At 46.0% G+C, this 15,289-nt stretch overlaps 1 protein-coding gene across 1 annotated transcript; it reads right to left on the bottom strand.

Moving 5' to 3' along the window:
* Positions 1-491: 491 nt before the first annotated feature.
* On the bottom strand, positions 492-14,160 carry CPSF4L (cleavage and polyadenylation specific factor 4 like). The gene is made up of 8 exons (XM_040436048.1): positions 14,024-14,160; positions 10,755-10,805; positions 8,669-8,821; positions 6,069-6,164; positions 2,756-2,849; positions 2,612-2,654; positions 1,155-1,355; positions 492-991 (listed from the first exon to the last, which is right to left on the bottom strand). Exons 1-8 carry the CDS (start codon positions 14,124-14,126, stop codon positions 923-925), a joined length of 810 nt encoding a protein of 269 aa, XP_040291982.1. The 5' UTR covers positions 14,127-14,160; the 3' UTR covers positions 492-922.
* Between the last annotated feature and the right edge of the window lie 1,129 nt (positions 14,161-15,289).

Below are 15,289 nucleotides of genomic sequence, written 5' to 3'. Positions count from 1 at the left end.
GAAAGGTGGCTATATTGGTCACTGATTTGTTTTTGTTTTGTTTTTGAATGTCAGAAATGTATATTTGTGAATGTTGAGATGTTATATTGGTTTCACTGGTAAAAATCAATAATTGAAATGGGTATATATTTGTTTTTTGTTAAGTTGCCTAATAATTATGCACAGTAATAGTCACCTGCACACACAGATATCCCCCTAAAATAGCTAAAACTAAAAACAAACTAAAAACTACTTCCAAAAATATTCAGCTTTGATATTAATGAGTTTTTTGGGTTCATTGAGAACATGGTTGTTGTTCAATAATAAAATTAATCCTCAAAAATACAACTTGCCTAATAATTCTGCACTCCCTGTATTATAGTGTCGGCCATGTGCGGTTTCGCAAAACACTTGCGGACGTGTGAAGGGACCCCAAGGCTACATTCACACAAATACTCACATTAATCCCCTGTTACTCGGCAGCATGAGGCTAACGTGTAGGTATTTTTTTTTGGGGTGGTATCGTGCATCACAATTCTTTCCTTGGTACCCAACACAAAATTCTGGTATTGTGCCGGCTCTATCCCCCAGCCCCGCTTCTTGACAGTGTTGCGGGACCCCCATTGTGGGGAAAACACTATAGGCGGCAAATTCCCAGCCTCCGTCATTATGTTTTACCATTTTCCCTTCACTTTGACCACCTAGAAGCCATAAACAAGCTGCTGTTGACGGACCTTGCCTGGGAATAGATCAGTCCTGCAGTTGTATGAAAATATAATTTATTCTATAATTTAGCAGTTTAGGGGGGTCATCGATGGACATAGAATAGTCATTCGCAGCGCGTCGCCCTTTGGAGCACAGCTTGCGGGGATCCTCACTTGAATGGACGAGGACGCGGCGCTCCTGTCTGTGTCCACACAACCGCCCCTCCGCCATCTTCTATTCACTTCCTTATCAGAAAGGCGTAGCGGCCTTTGCTGCACTTGTTGGCGTAGTGGCCTCGGTCTCCGCACTGCGTGGTGCAAAACAAAAACGGATCAGATAGGGAAGAAATAGGTCGATTTTTTACTGCAGTTTTACTAATATCAGGAGCGGACACCCCAGTATTTTGGCACAGGCACCAGGAGCGCTGCTCTACCTGGTGTCACTTACTGGGCAGCGTTCAGTAGACTTACCTTGAAGCATGTGACTTGTTCCAGGGGTCTCAGACCCCCACAGACGTTTTCATGCATCTTTCTAAAGCGTTCGTTTATCATGGTGAGAACAGTCAGGTGTGAGAGGTGTGGGAGCTCCAGCAGGAGAGCCGGGTGCTTCGCCATGGACTCGGGATCGCAGGGGAGTGAGGGGCCCGGGGGCCTCTGAGGGCCAGCAGCAAGCTGGAAGAAGAAGCAGGGTCACCAAACCAAGGCAAGAAGGAAGCATCTTCACATTAAACACGGCTTTAGGCCTTTACCAGACGTGCGCTATCCTCATTTTCCACAGACAGAGCACATAACTCTTGATTTGAATGTGTTTGTTCACACATCAGTGGTTTTCCACGGACCATAGGTCAGTGAAAAAAAAAAGAGACATGCACTACTTTGGTCAGTGATGTGGACGAAATACACCCATTAGAGGCTACATGCACACGACCATTGTACGTTTTGCGGTCCGCAGATGGCGTCCGTGTGTGTTCCGGCACGGACGGCCATTGATATAAATGCCTATTCTTGTCCGCAAAACGGACAAGAATAGGACAGGTTATATTTTCTTTGCGGACCATGGAACGGAGCAACGGATGCGGACAGCACATGGAGTGCTATCCGCATCTTTTGCGGCCCCCATTGAAGTGAATGGGTCCGCATCCAAGCCGCAAAAATTTCGGCTCGGATGCGGACCGAAACAACGGTCGTGTGCATGAGGCCAAAGTCTGTGGGTCAGTGAAAACCACCAGCTAAACAGTGTCCATGGAATATGGACAGACACAGAAATGTGAAAGGGGCCTTAGTTATTAGAATTCTGCCCAAAAGGGCGATTGTGAGTACATTACTGATCCTGAGTTATATCCTGTATTATACCCCAGAGCTGCACTCACTATTCTGCTGGTGGAGTCACTGTGGTCATACATTACATTACTTATCCTGTACTGATCCTGAGTTATATCCTGTATTATACCCCAGAGCTGCACTCACTATTCTGCTGGTGGAGTCACTGTGGTCATACATTACATTACTTATCCTGTACTGATCCTGAGTTATATCCTGTATTATACCCCAGAGCTGCACTCACTATTCTGCTGGTGGTTTCACTATGTACATACATTACATTACTTACCCTGTACTGATCCGGAGTTACATCCTGTATTATACGCCAGAGCTGCACTCACTATTCTGCTGGTGCAGTCACTATGTACATACATTAGATTACTTATCCTGTACTGATCCTGAGTTACATCCTGTATTATACTCCAGAGCTGCACTCACTATTCTGCTGGTGCAGTCACTGTGTACATACATTACATTACTTATCCTGTACTGATCCTGAGTTACATCCTGTATTATACTCCAGAGCTGCACTCACTATTCTGCTGGTGCAGTCACTGTGTACATACCTTACTTGTGCTGTAATTCTGCTGTCTGTACACAGTACTAACCTTTGTGTGGTCCGGACTGCAGAGAACCAAGTCTACTTTGGGGCTGGAATACATAAGAGATCATTTTTAGAATCCCCATGTGAACTGTTGTGAACAAACAGACCCAGGTTTTCCATTGAACTGCATGGGAGGCTGACAACTTACTGGACGTATTTACACCTAGGACCTTCTGGACAGAAGCCAACCAGGTAGTTGGCGCACATCACTCTGCGGGTGTGTCTGTGTTTGCACGCCGGACCTGGTCAGGTGTAGAAAGATTAAAAAAAGATTAGTCAAATTCTTTAGTGAAGCATTTTAACCCCTTTTCATTTTTCTTCCCCAGTTTTTGGGGTACACATGACTTTTTGGTCACTTTGTAGTCAGCTTTTTTTTTTTGAGGTGGGGGCAAGGTGTGATCACTTGTACCATAGACTGCAGTAGTTTACTATTACAGTGTATGGGGAAAATGTGGTCTGCCAATTAAGTCCTGCCACAGGCTGCCGTTGTACCGATCAGCACTCTACAATATTGCTGTGTGGAAGGGAGCGGTCGTAGGTCAGAGGGAGACTTAACACTTAGATGCTGCATTCTCTACTGACAGTGGCATCTAAGGAGTTAAATGGCCAGGATTGGAGTCATCTCCAATCCTGGTCACTGCAGGCTGGTATCTTGTGGGGTATGGATTGGGCTATACTCCTGAGCCCGCTCCATACTCCCCTTGTGCCATAATGCTTGCATGTTTCCAAGGGGTTAAGGGAGCACTCTAAGCAAAATGGACAGTGTGTTATCCCTAATGCACAGCCCAGGGATGCAGACCCTTTAGTGGTCTTTGGATCCTTGTGTCAAGCTCAGGCCCTGCACTAGGCATAATAGTAGAATAGTAATTCCAATATCCATGGAATAACTTGGGGGTCTGACCGGTCATGATGGCGGGGTTCCTCTGCCCCCCATCTCCAGCAGTCACATAGAGAGGAATGAAGCGACAGCGAGCATGCTTGCCAGACGTTCAGTTCATACGGGACCCCCATTCTCATGATCAGTGTGGGTCCCAGCGGTCAAATTTCCACCAGTCTACCAGTTGTGGAATACCAATAGTATAAACAAAAAATGTAGATGTCGGAGTCTAATTTTTCCATGATTACCGATACGGATGCTACATGACTACAGAAAGTGGAGCGAGGACCACTGTTGGCTCTGTGTCCTGGGTGGTCTTGGTGTGGACGGATGCACTCATCCATGGTGACACCTCCTGGAACCATCAGGATCTATGAGATAATACAGCAGCAGAGTATTTCTCATAGATCCTGATGGTTCCAGGAGGTGTCACCATGGATGAGTGCATCCGTCCACACCAAGACCACCCAGGACACAGAGCCAACAGTGGCCCTCGCTCCACTTTCTGTAGTCTTGTTTATATGGTCAGCAGAGGTGCAGTGTGAAAGCTAAATCTGTAAAGTGTCCCCCCACCTACCATGTGCCCTTTATAATACTGGGGTCTTCTTATACGACAGAGGAGCCTTCTGGATCCCTTACTACCAGGACACGGGTGGGACAAAGTCCTCGGTCTCTACAACAAGGGATTAATCTCCACCCGTAGAACAATGCATCTCTCTAGAAATTGCAGCAAAAGTCACAACAAACAACATAAAAGCAATAGAAATCTGTCAGTAACCTGCAGCTGAAGGCGTATCTAGGGCGTCCATGGATGATACACAATGATGCTGTTCTATAGTCCTGCTCCACCTTCTAGAAGTCAGTCCAGGCGGAGGCCTCCCGACGTGACCCCCAGGAGGTCGTGATGACAGAACCTCCTACCTGAAGTTCTGTGCAAGGGTTGAATAAGGGGCTCATTGCGCCCCCTAATTAGAGTCTGTACCTCCCGGTCAAAACATGTGTTCAAGAAGAAGTGGGACTTCGATTCGAATTTCAGAAAAAATTCAAATTCGCCAAATTTTTCCTTGAGCTTCGTGGTAACAAAATCTATTTTCCATAAAATGGCAATTAAAAAAAAAAAAAAAAGTTCACACCTCATCCATTTGCGCGCAAATAGCCCACCGCGGCCACCTTGATTGAAGATCCAGCGCGAAATCTCACGCAGTGTGTGATGACATCATCACGCACAAGATTTCGTCACAAATGCATAAATCGCCGTTCCCCGTCATTGCGCCCTCTACTCGCAAAGAAATTCGCTTTGTGATGAAATAATTTGTCACAAAGCCAATTTTTTTGGGCGAAATTCGGCAAAGTGGCCAATATGAATTTTTAAGAACTTCGAGCGTTGAGGTTCAGCTCCACTTCTGCCTAGAATTTTACACCGTATGTATTTTGCGGCCTGCTTATTACGGATGCGCAAAATGCATTGAATCCACATTCTTTGCAGATCCGTCGACTCTTCAGTCGGTCTGTGGTCAGGTATAGGACATGTTCTATCTTTTTGCGGATCCGTATGTCCATTCCACAAAAAAAATAAAAAAATAGAATACGTCCGCAAAATGCGGACCACGGATCCATTGAAGTCAACGGGTCCGTGAAACTAAATGCGGACAGCACATGGACGCATTCCACATTTTGCACGTATGTACATAAGACCTAATGGACTTTGATCTCTAAATAAATGTCTTCTACTCTAGAAACATCCAAAGCTGCCTTCAAAAATACGTTTTTTTTCTCATAAAATGGAGTCACCTGCGGCTGCCACTGCAGCGGGGCAGAAAACTTCCACGTATAGAAAAATGTCTCATTTTTTTGAGCACCGAATGTCAGGTAACCCCCGAAGTGCATCATTTACAACGGTGCATCCACATTGCTCATGCAACAATTCATAAATTTGGCATAACACCAGAATTAAAAAAAATATATAAAAAAACATTAAAAGGGCATCTGTCAGCAGCTTTGTACCTATGACACTGGCTGACCTGTTGGCAGCTGAAGACATCTGTGTTGGTCCCATGTTCATATGTGCCCGCATTGCTGAGAAAAATGAGGTTTTAATAAATGCAAATGAGCCTCTAGGAGCAACGGCATTGACAGAGACAGGCATTATGATGTTTTCACTGCCAATTAACAGAGCCTCCGGGTGCAATGGTAACGCCCCCGTTGCTCCTAGAGGCTCATTTGCATACATTAAAAACATCATTTTTTTCAGCGATGCGGGCACCTATGAACATGGGACCAACACAGATGCCTTCAGCTGCCGAGTGCACATGTAACAGGTCAGCCAGTTTCCTAGTTACAAAACTGCTGACAGATGCCATTCAGGGTCATATAAGAAAAGGTAGACTGATGGCGACCCGACCGCTCCCACACACAATCGTCGTTAATTACAGACTCTGAAAGCCATGGGGGGCGTTTGTCGTTGACAGATTCCAAGTAGCATCCAGGCGAATTTTTGAATGGAGCTTTGTGTGTGAATTGTGTACGTGTCGGATCAGGATCAGAACAGGGCAAGTGAAGTCAAATATTAGAAAAGGCACATTACCATGTTTGCAGAATCCTCTGTCGTACCAGGGGCAATCCTTAATCTTAGACGCTGGGTCGATGTGCAGGAAGGGGCAGTCTCTGTTGCTGCATTCACCTAGAGCGACAATCAAGCAGAGGGACACTTGTCATTCCACACTCTACCACTAGAGGGAAGCAGAGCTCCACTAGGCTGCAGCACTGCTGCATTCTTTTAGAGATTGTTTGGTTTTGTGTTTACGCAGCCAGTTCCAAGAATGGGTCAACTCAGACTCTTCTTAAATGCATACCCCCCGCATCCCGGTGAACTAAACATGACCTATAGAAACTTCTTTAGTAGTTTACGTAACCCAATCCGATCTCAGTACAACCATTTATGGCAAAAATACTCGGTTTTCCAGTAATAATTACATTTCATCTAATGCCTCCTGAAACAGAAGAGAATCTGTCAGCTCTCCCGACATGTCCGTTTTAGTAAATACTTGTATTCCCTATGAAATATAAATTCTGGAGCATCTTTTCTTAGAAATCTGTGGCATTAGGCCTCATGCACACGACCGTATTTTTTCACGGTCCGCAAAACGGGGTTCCGTGATCCGTTTCCGTTTGTCTTCCTTGATTTTTGGAGGATCACCAGACATGAAAAGTGAAATAAAAAAATCTAAGTCAAGTTTGCCTTGAAAATGATAGGAAAAAAACGGACACGGATGACAATCTTGTGTGCCTCCGTGTTTTTTCACGGACCCATTGACTTGAATGGGTCCGCGAACCGTTGTCCGTAAAAAAAAAATAGGACAGGTCCTATTTTTTTGACGGACTGGAACCACGGACGCGGATGACAAATGGTGCATTTTCCGAGTTTTCAACGGACCCATTGAAAGTCAATGGGTCCGCAGAAAATCACGGAAAACGGAAAAACGGACACGGAACACAACAACGGTCGTGTGCATGAGGCCTTACTCTGTTATTCCTCCTTGAAACGTAGGAATAAATTGACAACTGGATGTTGGGGGTGTGGCCCCACAGCCCGACACTGTCCAATCAGTGCCAATATAGTCCTACATTTCCAGTAATACAGATATTTAGTCGGATCGTTTTAGTAACATTTTTATTGTTTAGTATCTTTTATTCTCTGTGTAAAGTTGCAATAGTCCCATTTGCTGTAATGAATTATGTCTGAGGGTAAGGGTCCATTCACACGTCCGTAAGTGTTTTGCGGGGGAGGGGGGGGGGGGGGTAAACCCTTTAATTATTCAAATAGTTATCTGGGTACATAATCTAAACTATGTATTATATGTGTCCACATCCTTTCTGAGGACCCATGAAGAACTCCGAAACTCCTGAAGGGGTCGTGTTGATGCAAATCAAATATGGAGCTTCGGCCCAGCACTAGTCCTTCACCCGTGCCACGTCCTCTCTAAGGAATTTGGACCCTCAGCAGAGCTGCTATGGACTCTAAGGCCTCATGCACACGACCGATGTTGTGTTCCGTGTCCGTTGTTCCGTTTTCCGTGATTTTCTGCGGACCCATTGACTTTCAATGGGTCCGTTGAAAACTCGGCTAATGCACCGTTTGTCATCCGCGTCCGTGGTTCCAGTCCGTCAAAAAAATATAACCTGTCCTATTTTTTTCAACGGAAAACGGTTCGCGGACCCATTCAAGTCAAGGGGTACGTGAAAAAACGCGGAGGCACACAAGATTGTCATCCGCGTCTGTTTTTTTTCCTATCATTTGCATGGCAAACTTGACTTAGACTTTTTTTTACTTTCCTTCGTGTCTGGTGATCCTCCAAAAATAAAGGAAGACACACGGAAACAAATCACGGATCACGGAACAACGGAACCCCATTTTGCGGAACGGAACACAACAACGGTCGTGTGCATGAGGCCTAAGAGAGAGATTAAATCGCCAGGCGCGAGGGTCAATTCCTGTTAATTTAGCGACATCCCGGGTGCTGCCCGGACTAACGGCATTGTGCTGGATTTCTGCGGCAGAACCTATTAAACAGTATAAATCCACCCGCATGGTTTCCTGGCAGCTGCCCTCGTGGCGTGACCCTCACATCCAGGTGTGTTTCCCCATCAGACACATTCCATTATGGAGGACTTCTCACAAGCAGTCATGCGGGAGAGAAGGCAAACAGAACAGGAGAGGCAGCTCGGCGCGGGTGCATTCATTTAGTCATGCCCGTGTGACACCACATCGCTTGCCAGAGATATAACTGGCAGCTCGCCCCGGGCAGTAGTGATGCCATGATGTTTTTGGTGACCGTAACCAACAGATAGTGAGCCACAGTTTCAGGGCTGTCTGTTGCAAAACTACAACTCTCAGCATGCCCTAATAGCTGTAGGCTCTCCAGGCTTACTGGGAGTTGTAGTTTTGCTACAGCTGGAGGGCTGCAGGTTGGGCATCCTGTTATGCCCTGCCCAGTAGGCTGACCGGATTGCAGTCCCATCCCTACATAAAACCACTTTGATGCTGCAGACCATGGCACCTAAGGGGTTAAAGGGGCGAACCTCGAGTTCTCTCCGATCCTGGCCATGGGTAATAATAGGACGATCGCCCGTGAGTAATTTAGCTAAGCAATGTGCTTTACCCATAAACCCGGCCTCGGCCCTTACCAAATTTGGAATAGAAGTAACATTCGGGCATTCGACCCATGTCGTACTCGTGGAGGAACTCGCAGTGGTCGCCTTTCTTGCACAAACCCCTCAGCCAGTGCTTGCAGACTACAGTCTTCTCCCCCGTCAGGTGACGGAAGGGGCACATGGGACCTAGGGGGGAAATGGAACATGATGCAGACATGTAGGCAACAGGACAACCTGAAGCATCACACGTGTACTGGGCCTGGGACTCGGGGTGTAGGTGCAGGGGGAGCGCTCACACCGAGGTCCTGGAGTCCGATATGGCACAAAAGTCCCTCCGCCACGTGACGCCAGTGTTAGAAATGGTAGATGGGGGGGGGGCACAGATAGAAATTTTGCATCTGGGCCCAGGAGTGAGAGACTTAGGCCTCATGCACATGACCGTTGTTGTGTTCCGTTCCGCAAAATGGGGTTCCGTTGTTTCGTGATCCGTTTTTGTTTCCGTGCGTCTTCCTTTATCTTTGGAGGATCACTAGACATAAAGGAAAGTTAAAAAAAATCTAAGACAGGTTTGCCATGCAAATGATAGGAAAAAAATGGGTCCGCGAACCGTTTTCCGCGAAAATAATAGGACAGGTTATATTTTTTTTGACGGACTGGAACCGCGGATGGCAAACGGTGCATTAGCCGAGTCTTCAACGGACCCATTGAAAATCACGGAAAATGGCGCAACGGACACGGAATAAAACAACGGTCGTGTGCATGAGGCCTTAATGGGGTGCAAGATTGATGACCTATCCTCTGATCGGTGGCGTTGGGACAACTGGGACCACCACCGAAGCACCATGGCAATTCAGAGAGCGCCATCCATTGTATAGTGGTTGTACTTGGTATTTCAGCCCAGGCCTATACACCTGAAAGGGACCGAGCTGCGCCTAGGCCACGTGACGTCTCCAGTCTAGGAAGAGACCGCAGAGCTCACCAGAGTGCCGGCGGAGGTGTCGGGAGTCTGACTCCCACCGATCAGATATCGATGACCTGTCCTGAAGGCAGATGATCAAAATTCGAGTTCTGGATAACCCCCCTTTAATTTTGGTTATCTTGTACTGATTCAGTTACATCACGTCTTATGCTCTCTAGTCACACCTAGAGCTGCATTCACAATTCTGCTGCATTCCTAAAAGCATATCTGGCATCAGATAATGCACATCCCTCGGGCGCATTGAATAGGGAAACCATAAAAGGGTAAAATTGTTATAATATTGTATTTCTAAGCGGAATGTTTTGGTTAGCTGTGTTTGTAAACCAGTAGTACTGTATAGGTAAGTCGGGGTTAACACCTGGCCTCAACCCTTACAGGTTCGGCCACTCAACATTTCATGTAATGACAGTCCATGTTATCGCAATGGGATCTGCTATGACTGCGATGCAACAGTCACAACATCTCCAGACAGGCTGGACTTTGTGTTGCAGGTCACATTGTCGCACGCAAACATCTCATCCAATGATTAACGGAAGTCGTGCGCGACATTCAACTCGCTGCGTTTCCACGGCCGTAACACAGTTCTAAAATAGCAACAAGTGTCGCCATGTAGCCAAACCCTTAGTAAGCCAGGGGATGGACCTGGGTCCGCCCCCTGCTTAGCGAGTAGTCGTTAGGCTGCTTCCGTCACAGAATTCGCTAGAAATAGCGGACTGCACGCCGGTCTTTTTTCTACGCTACAAAAAACAATTCTCTAGAATGGATCCCAGTACAGTCACATCTAGTAAGAACCTCATTGCAGGCTAAAAGTCTTAGTAAATGACCCCCCCACTATATTTTTCACAATGCATGACAGCAGAGCATGCGCTATACCTACATATACTGTAGAAGCAGGTAAGCGATATCAAGTCTAGTATGAGAGGTCTGAGAGTTAACAAATCCAGCAGAATTTTGAATGCAGCTTTGGATGTGAATGGAGTATAAGACATGATTTTTTTTATTTTTATTTTTAAAGTTATTTCACATTATTTGCAGATTTAAACAAAATAAGATGGAGGGTTTAGTTCCGGACGGGTTGGGTGAAAAGCGCAGCCGTTATTATCAGAGAGGCGTGCACAGCTTATGTACAGGCCGCCTTACCTTTCTTACACAGGCCTCGTATGAAGAAGTCACACACCGCTGCTCCAGACTCTGCACAATACAGAGGAAAGAAAGTGATTGCAAGAGCAGAGCGATCCTCTTACACGGCTCATTAACCCATTCCTAACAGCCGAGGCATGTCTGCAGAAACTGCCAAAAAGTTGCCTTTTCACACTGAAATAAGAGTGGTTCTCAGGGTTTTAGTAAAATATACGACCAATATTTTTTTTTAGAATTGCGGCATTTAAAATTTTTTAAGAAGCTTTGCAAAAAAACTAACAAACAAACAGATCCTGCATTTTAGGGCTCGTTCACACGACCGTTGGTGTCCCGTGCTGTGAACCCCAAATTGCGGTCCGCAGTCCGTGGGGCAGGCGCATGGGGATCGCAGACCCATTCACTTAAATGGGTCCGCAATCCCTCCGTTCCGCAAAAAGATGGAGCATGTTCTATCTCTTTGCGGTGCGGAGGCACGGAACGGAACCCCAGAAAGCACTCCGTAGTGTTCCATTCCGAATCTCTGGATTTGCGGACCCATTGAAACGAATGGGTCCGCATCAGTGATGCGGAATGACAACGGAACGGTGCCCGTGTATTGCGGATCCGCAAATGCGGTCCGCAATACGGGAACGGGACACCAACGGTCGTGTGAACGAGCCCTTAAGCATCCGTTTTAGGCATTTCCGTCTGAGATCCGTTATTTTTAGATGGAAAAAAATAAATAAATAAAAAAGTCTCACACAAAGTATTTAATTTACGTCTAAAATGACGGATCTCAGACGGAAATGGCTAAAACGAATGCAAAATGAGCATAACGGATGCTTAAAATACAGGATCCGTTTTTTTTCCCTTTTTTTGCTTTCTGTTCTTTTGATGGATCAGAAAAACATAAAACTAAACGGTGATGTGAACCCGACCTAAACAGCGATCTGCCGCCCAGATGCGATGCAGCTGTCTGAGGACGAATGACCGCAGTAGTGAACGCTCATCCGGTGGAGGAGATCGATGCACACATCTTTTGCCACACTTTTCCATCATTGCAGAAAAAAATTCAGCATTGACTCAAAGTGTAAGGGCTCATGCACACGAATGTATTTTTTTTTATTGTGTGTCAGTTCCGTTTTTTTGGGACCATTCACTTCGAAAGGTTAAAATAAAATTAAAATAAAAAAGGGAAATGACTCCATGCGGCCATTCTGTTCCACAAAATACAGAATGCATACGGCCGGTATCCGTGTGCATGAGCCCTAAACCTGGCCTACTTCTGAGGGCCTTGTACACATTGGGGGGGATTTATCAAAGCCCAATCTTTCATAGCCCCGGCTCTGCCAGAAGAGGCGCCTGGTTTATGACGAGCCGCATCATAAATTTGGCGCACCTCTGGCAGTCCATGGGGCATATATACTGTGTGCATATATACGCATCTTCAGGGGTAAAAAATGGAATTTCAGACTTTTTTTTTTTTTTGCGCCTTAGGCTACTTTCACACTAGCGTTAATATTTTCCGGTATTGAGATCCGTCATAGGGTCTCAATACCAGAAAAAAACACTTTCGTTTTGCCCCCTTTCATTGTCAATAGGGACAAATCGTAACTGAACAGAACGCAGCGCTCCCAAATGCATTCCGTTCTCATACCGGAGAGCAGCACGCCGCAGTTTGCTTCCCATCCTGGGATGCGGAGCAAAACGGATCAATCATGACCAACAAGGCAAGTCAATGGGGACGGATCTATCTTCTCTGACACAATAGAAATCGGATCCGTCCCCCATTGACTTTCAATGAATTTATGACGGATCCGTCTTGGCCATGTTACAGATAATACAACCGGATCCGTTCATAACGGATGCAGACGGTTGTATTATCAGTAACGGATCCAGTAAAACGCCAGTGTGAAAGTAGCCTTATTTACAAACTGATTTTTATTTCTGATGTATTTATGTTGGTGCGCCTTTTTTTTGCACCTGAATTAGGCCTCATGCACACAACCGTTGTTTTGGTCCGCATCTGAGCCGCAGTTTTGGCGGCTCGGGTGCGGACCCATTCACTTTAATGGGGGCGCAAAATATGCAGACAGCACTCCGTGTGCTGTCCGCATCCGTTGCTCCGTTCCGTGGTCCGCAAAAAAAATATAACCTGTCCTATTCTTGTCCGTTTTGCGGACAAGAATAGGCAGTTATATCAATGGCTGTCCGTGCCGTTCCACAAATTGCGGGACGCACACGGACGCCATCCGTGTTAGGATCCGCAATTTGCGGACCGCAAAACACACAACAGTCATGTGCATGAGGCCTTAAACCGACTTATTTCTACTCCACTCCTGAGGCTTATTTTTTTCCGTATGTTTTGATGGAGAACTTGAAAGAGATGGAGTTGCAACTTTTTTCCGGTCATTTGCGCACTTTTTTCTTGCACAAACCAATGAGACAAGTCTTAATGAATATGAACCTGTCTTACAAGAAAACAACCACTAGAGGTCAGACTTTAATAAATCAGCTTAATCGTATTTGGTTTAAGGGATCATACATTTCTGGTAATTTAAAGACAGGCGTTTCGAATTCGTTACTCCTACAAACAGGCGAGCTTAATAAATGTGCCCCCACGTGCCTGGAGTGAACACCACGTCAGCCCCTGACAGGAGTAGTTTGAGTAGTTTTCACTTCTCTTTTACGCCTGTTCCCATACGTGAATGTTAGGGCTCATGCACACAAACACGTGCGGCCCGTGCCCTTGCTCCAAACCGCTAAATGCACGAGAACCGGCTGTGTGCCCGCCATTTGCAGATGTGGACCCATTCACTTAAATGGGTCCGCACCACAAAAAAATTGAACATGTTCTATTTTTTATATATTTTTTGCAGTGAGGAGGCACAGACCGAAATCCCACAGAAACGCTCCGTAGTGCTTCTGTGGGATTCGACTCTGTACCGTTCCGTATCTTGCGGATTAGGGACCCATTAAAGTGAACGGGTCCACATCCACGGCCGGTGCTTGTATATTGCGGACGCGCCGTTTGCGGGCCACACGCGTTCATGTGCATGAGCCCTTAACTTGCTGCGTCCAAGGTCCCGACCTCGTCCGCGGCCAAGTGGTGGTTACAACATAAAAATACCCATGTGACAAAATATTCTTGCTAGAGCGTTCAAAAAGTAAATGATCCCCCCCCATTCTCTGGATACATTACCGTTTTGATGGGAGCGTTCCCCTCCTGCATTATGTCCTCACTGTCATTACATTGATTTTCTGGGATGCTGTATGTGTGTCATACTTACTGTCCATGCCATGGAAAGGCAGGATCTGGGACCCCCGCTGACCTTCAACATCCCTTTCCAAGTCAAAACTGAATTGTCCAAACCCAGCTATTAACTCTTGCATGCCTGCAGCTTTCTGACCACAGGGAAGATCCCCGATGCAAATACCAAAGCGCTCCTGAAATAAAGTTAAAAAAAAAAAAAAGTTCAGTTTTTCACTATGGGTAGCGTAGAGCGAACGCGTGTTTTCAAGTTCGGCGTACGAGGTTCGAGATATCTAAGGCCCCTTGCTAGGTCCTAATGCGTTCAGTGAAAAAATGCGCAATTTTGCAAACAAGTTCATTCAGTTTTGTATGTGATCGCGTTCAGTTTTTATTGCGTGGGTGCAATGCGATTTAATGCGTTTTGCAAGCGCGTGATAAAAAAAACCTGAAGGTATACAAACAATATCTCTTAGCAACCATCCGTGAAAAACGCATCGCATCCGCACTTGCTTGCGGATGCGATGCGATTTTCACGCAGCCCCATTCACTTCTATGAAACGCAGGATATAGAACATGCTGCGATTTTCACGCAAAGGCACAAGTGATGCGTGAAAACCAACGCTCGTGTGCACAGACCCATTGAAATGAACGGGTCCGGATTCAGCGCGGCCGCAATGCGTTCACATCACACCCGAAATACTCGCTCGTGTGAAAGGGGCCTAAGAATTCCGTTATGGATTCCGCTACCGCAGACCATAACTTATGCTCCATGGTAACGGAATCCATAAATGACCCGAACCTCGTACGCCGAACTTGAAAACAGAAGTCCGCTCATCCCTAGTTTTGGGGCCACCATCAGCAGTATCTGGATGCTATATTTTCATAGCTATTAGTATCATCGTGTTACCATATTATAGAAGTATTTGCCCAAAAATTGCAATAATTATATCTACAGCACCAACATATTCCACTGTACTGTACACAGATAAAGTGTCCATGGAAAGTCCATACCTCTTCTCAACCTTTGCAAACGACGAGCTCATGTCTGGAGGAAAACCCTGTTTAGATGCCTCCAGGCCAGATCCTCCATGTCTAATAGACACCTGTGACCACATGTGCAACAATTGATTGACCAGCCTGTGTAGGCACCATTGCTTCCTGTGTGAATTGGGATGGGAGAGGGGGGATATTTATCATTAGTTATCTTTTTCACCAGTTTTGATAAATCTACCCCATTACGTTACACAAAGAGGGTCATTTACTTACAGCGCTATGCCAGTTTTTGGCTTAAAAAAAAAGTTGC

Source organism: Bufo bufo, chromosome 6 (assembly GCF_905171765.1).
Source record: "Bufo bufo chromosome 6, aBufBuf1.1, whole genome shotgun sequence".
NCBI classification, from domain to species: Eukaryota; Metazoa; Chordata; class Amphibia; order Anura; family Bufonidae; genus Bufo; species Bufo bufo.
Note: the sequence above shows the minus strand (reverse complement) of the source record. Positions and strands in the feature narration are given on the sequence as shown.

Bases quoted from the DNA above. Each gene is read 5' to 3' on its own strand.
- CPSF4L (XM_040436048.1), bottom strand. From the start codon at position 14,126: ATGCAAGAGTTAATAGCTGGGTTTGGACAATTCAGTTTTGACTTGGAA. The intron at 2,850-6,068 runs GTAATGTGCCTT...ACACCTGACCAG, and splicing joins CAGAGGATTCTGCAAACATG to GTCCGGCGTGCAAACACAGA. The intron at 992-1,154 runs GTAAGTCTACTG...TGCACCACGCAG, and splicing joins AACAAGTCACATGCTTCAAG to TGCGGAGACCGAGGCCACTA.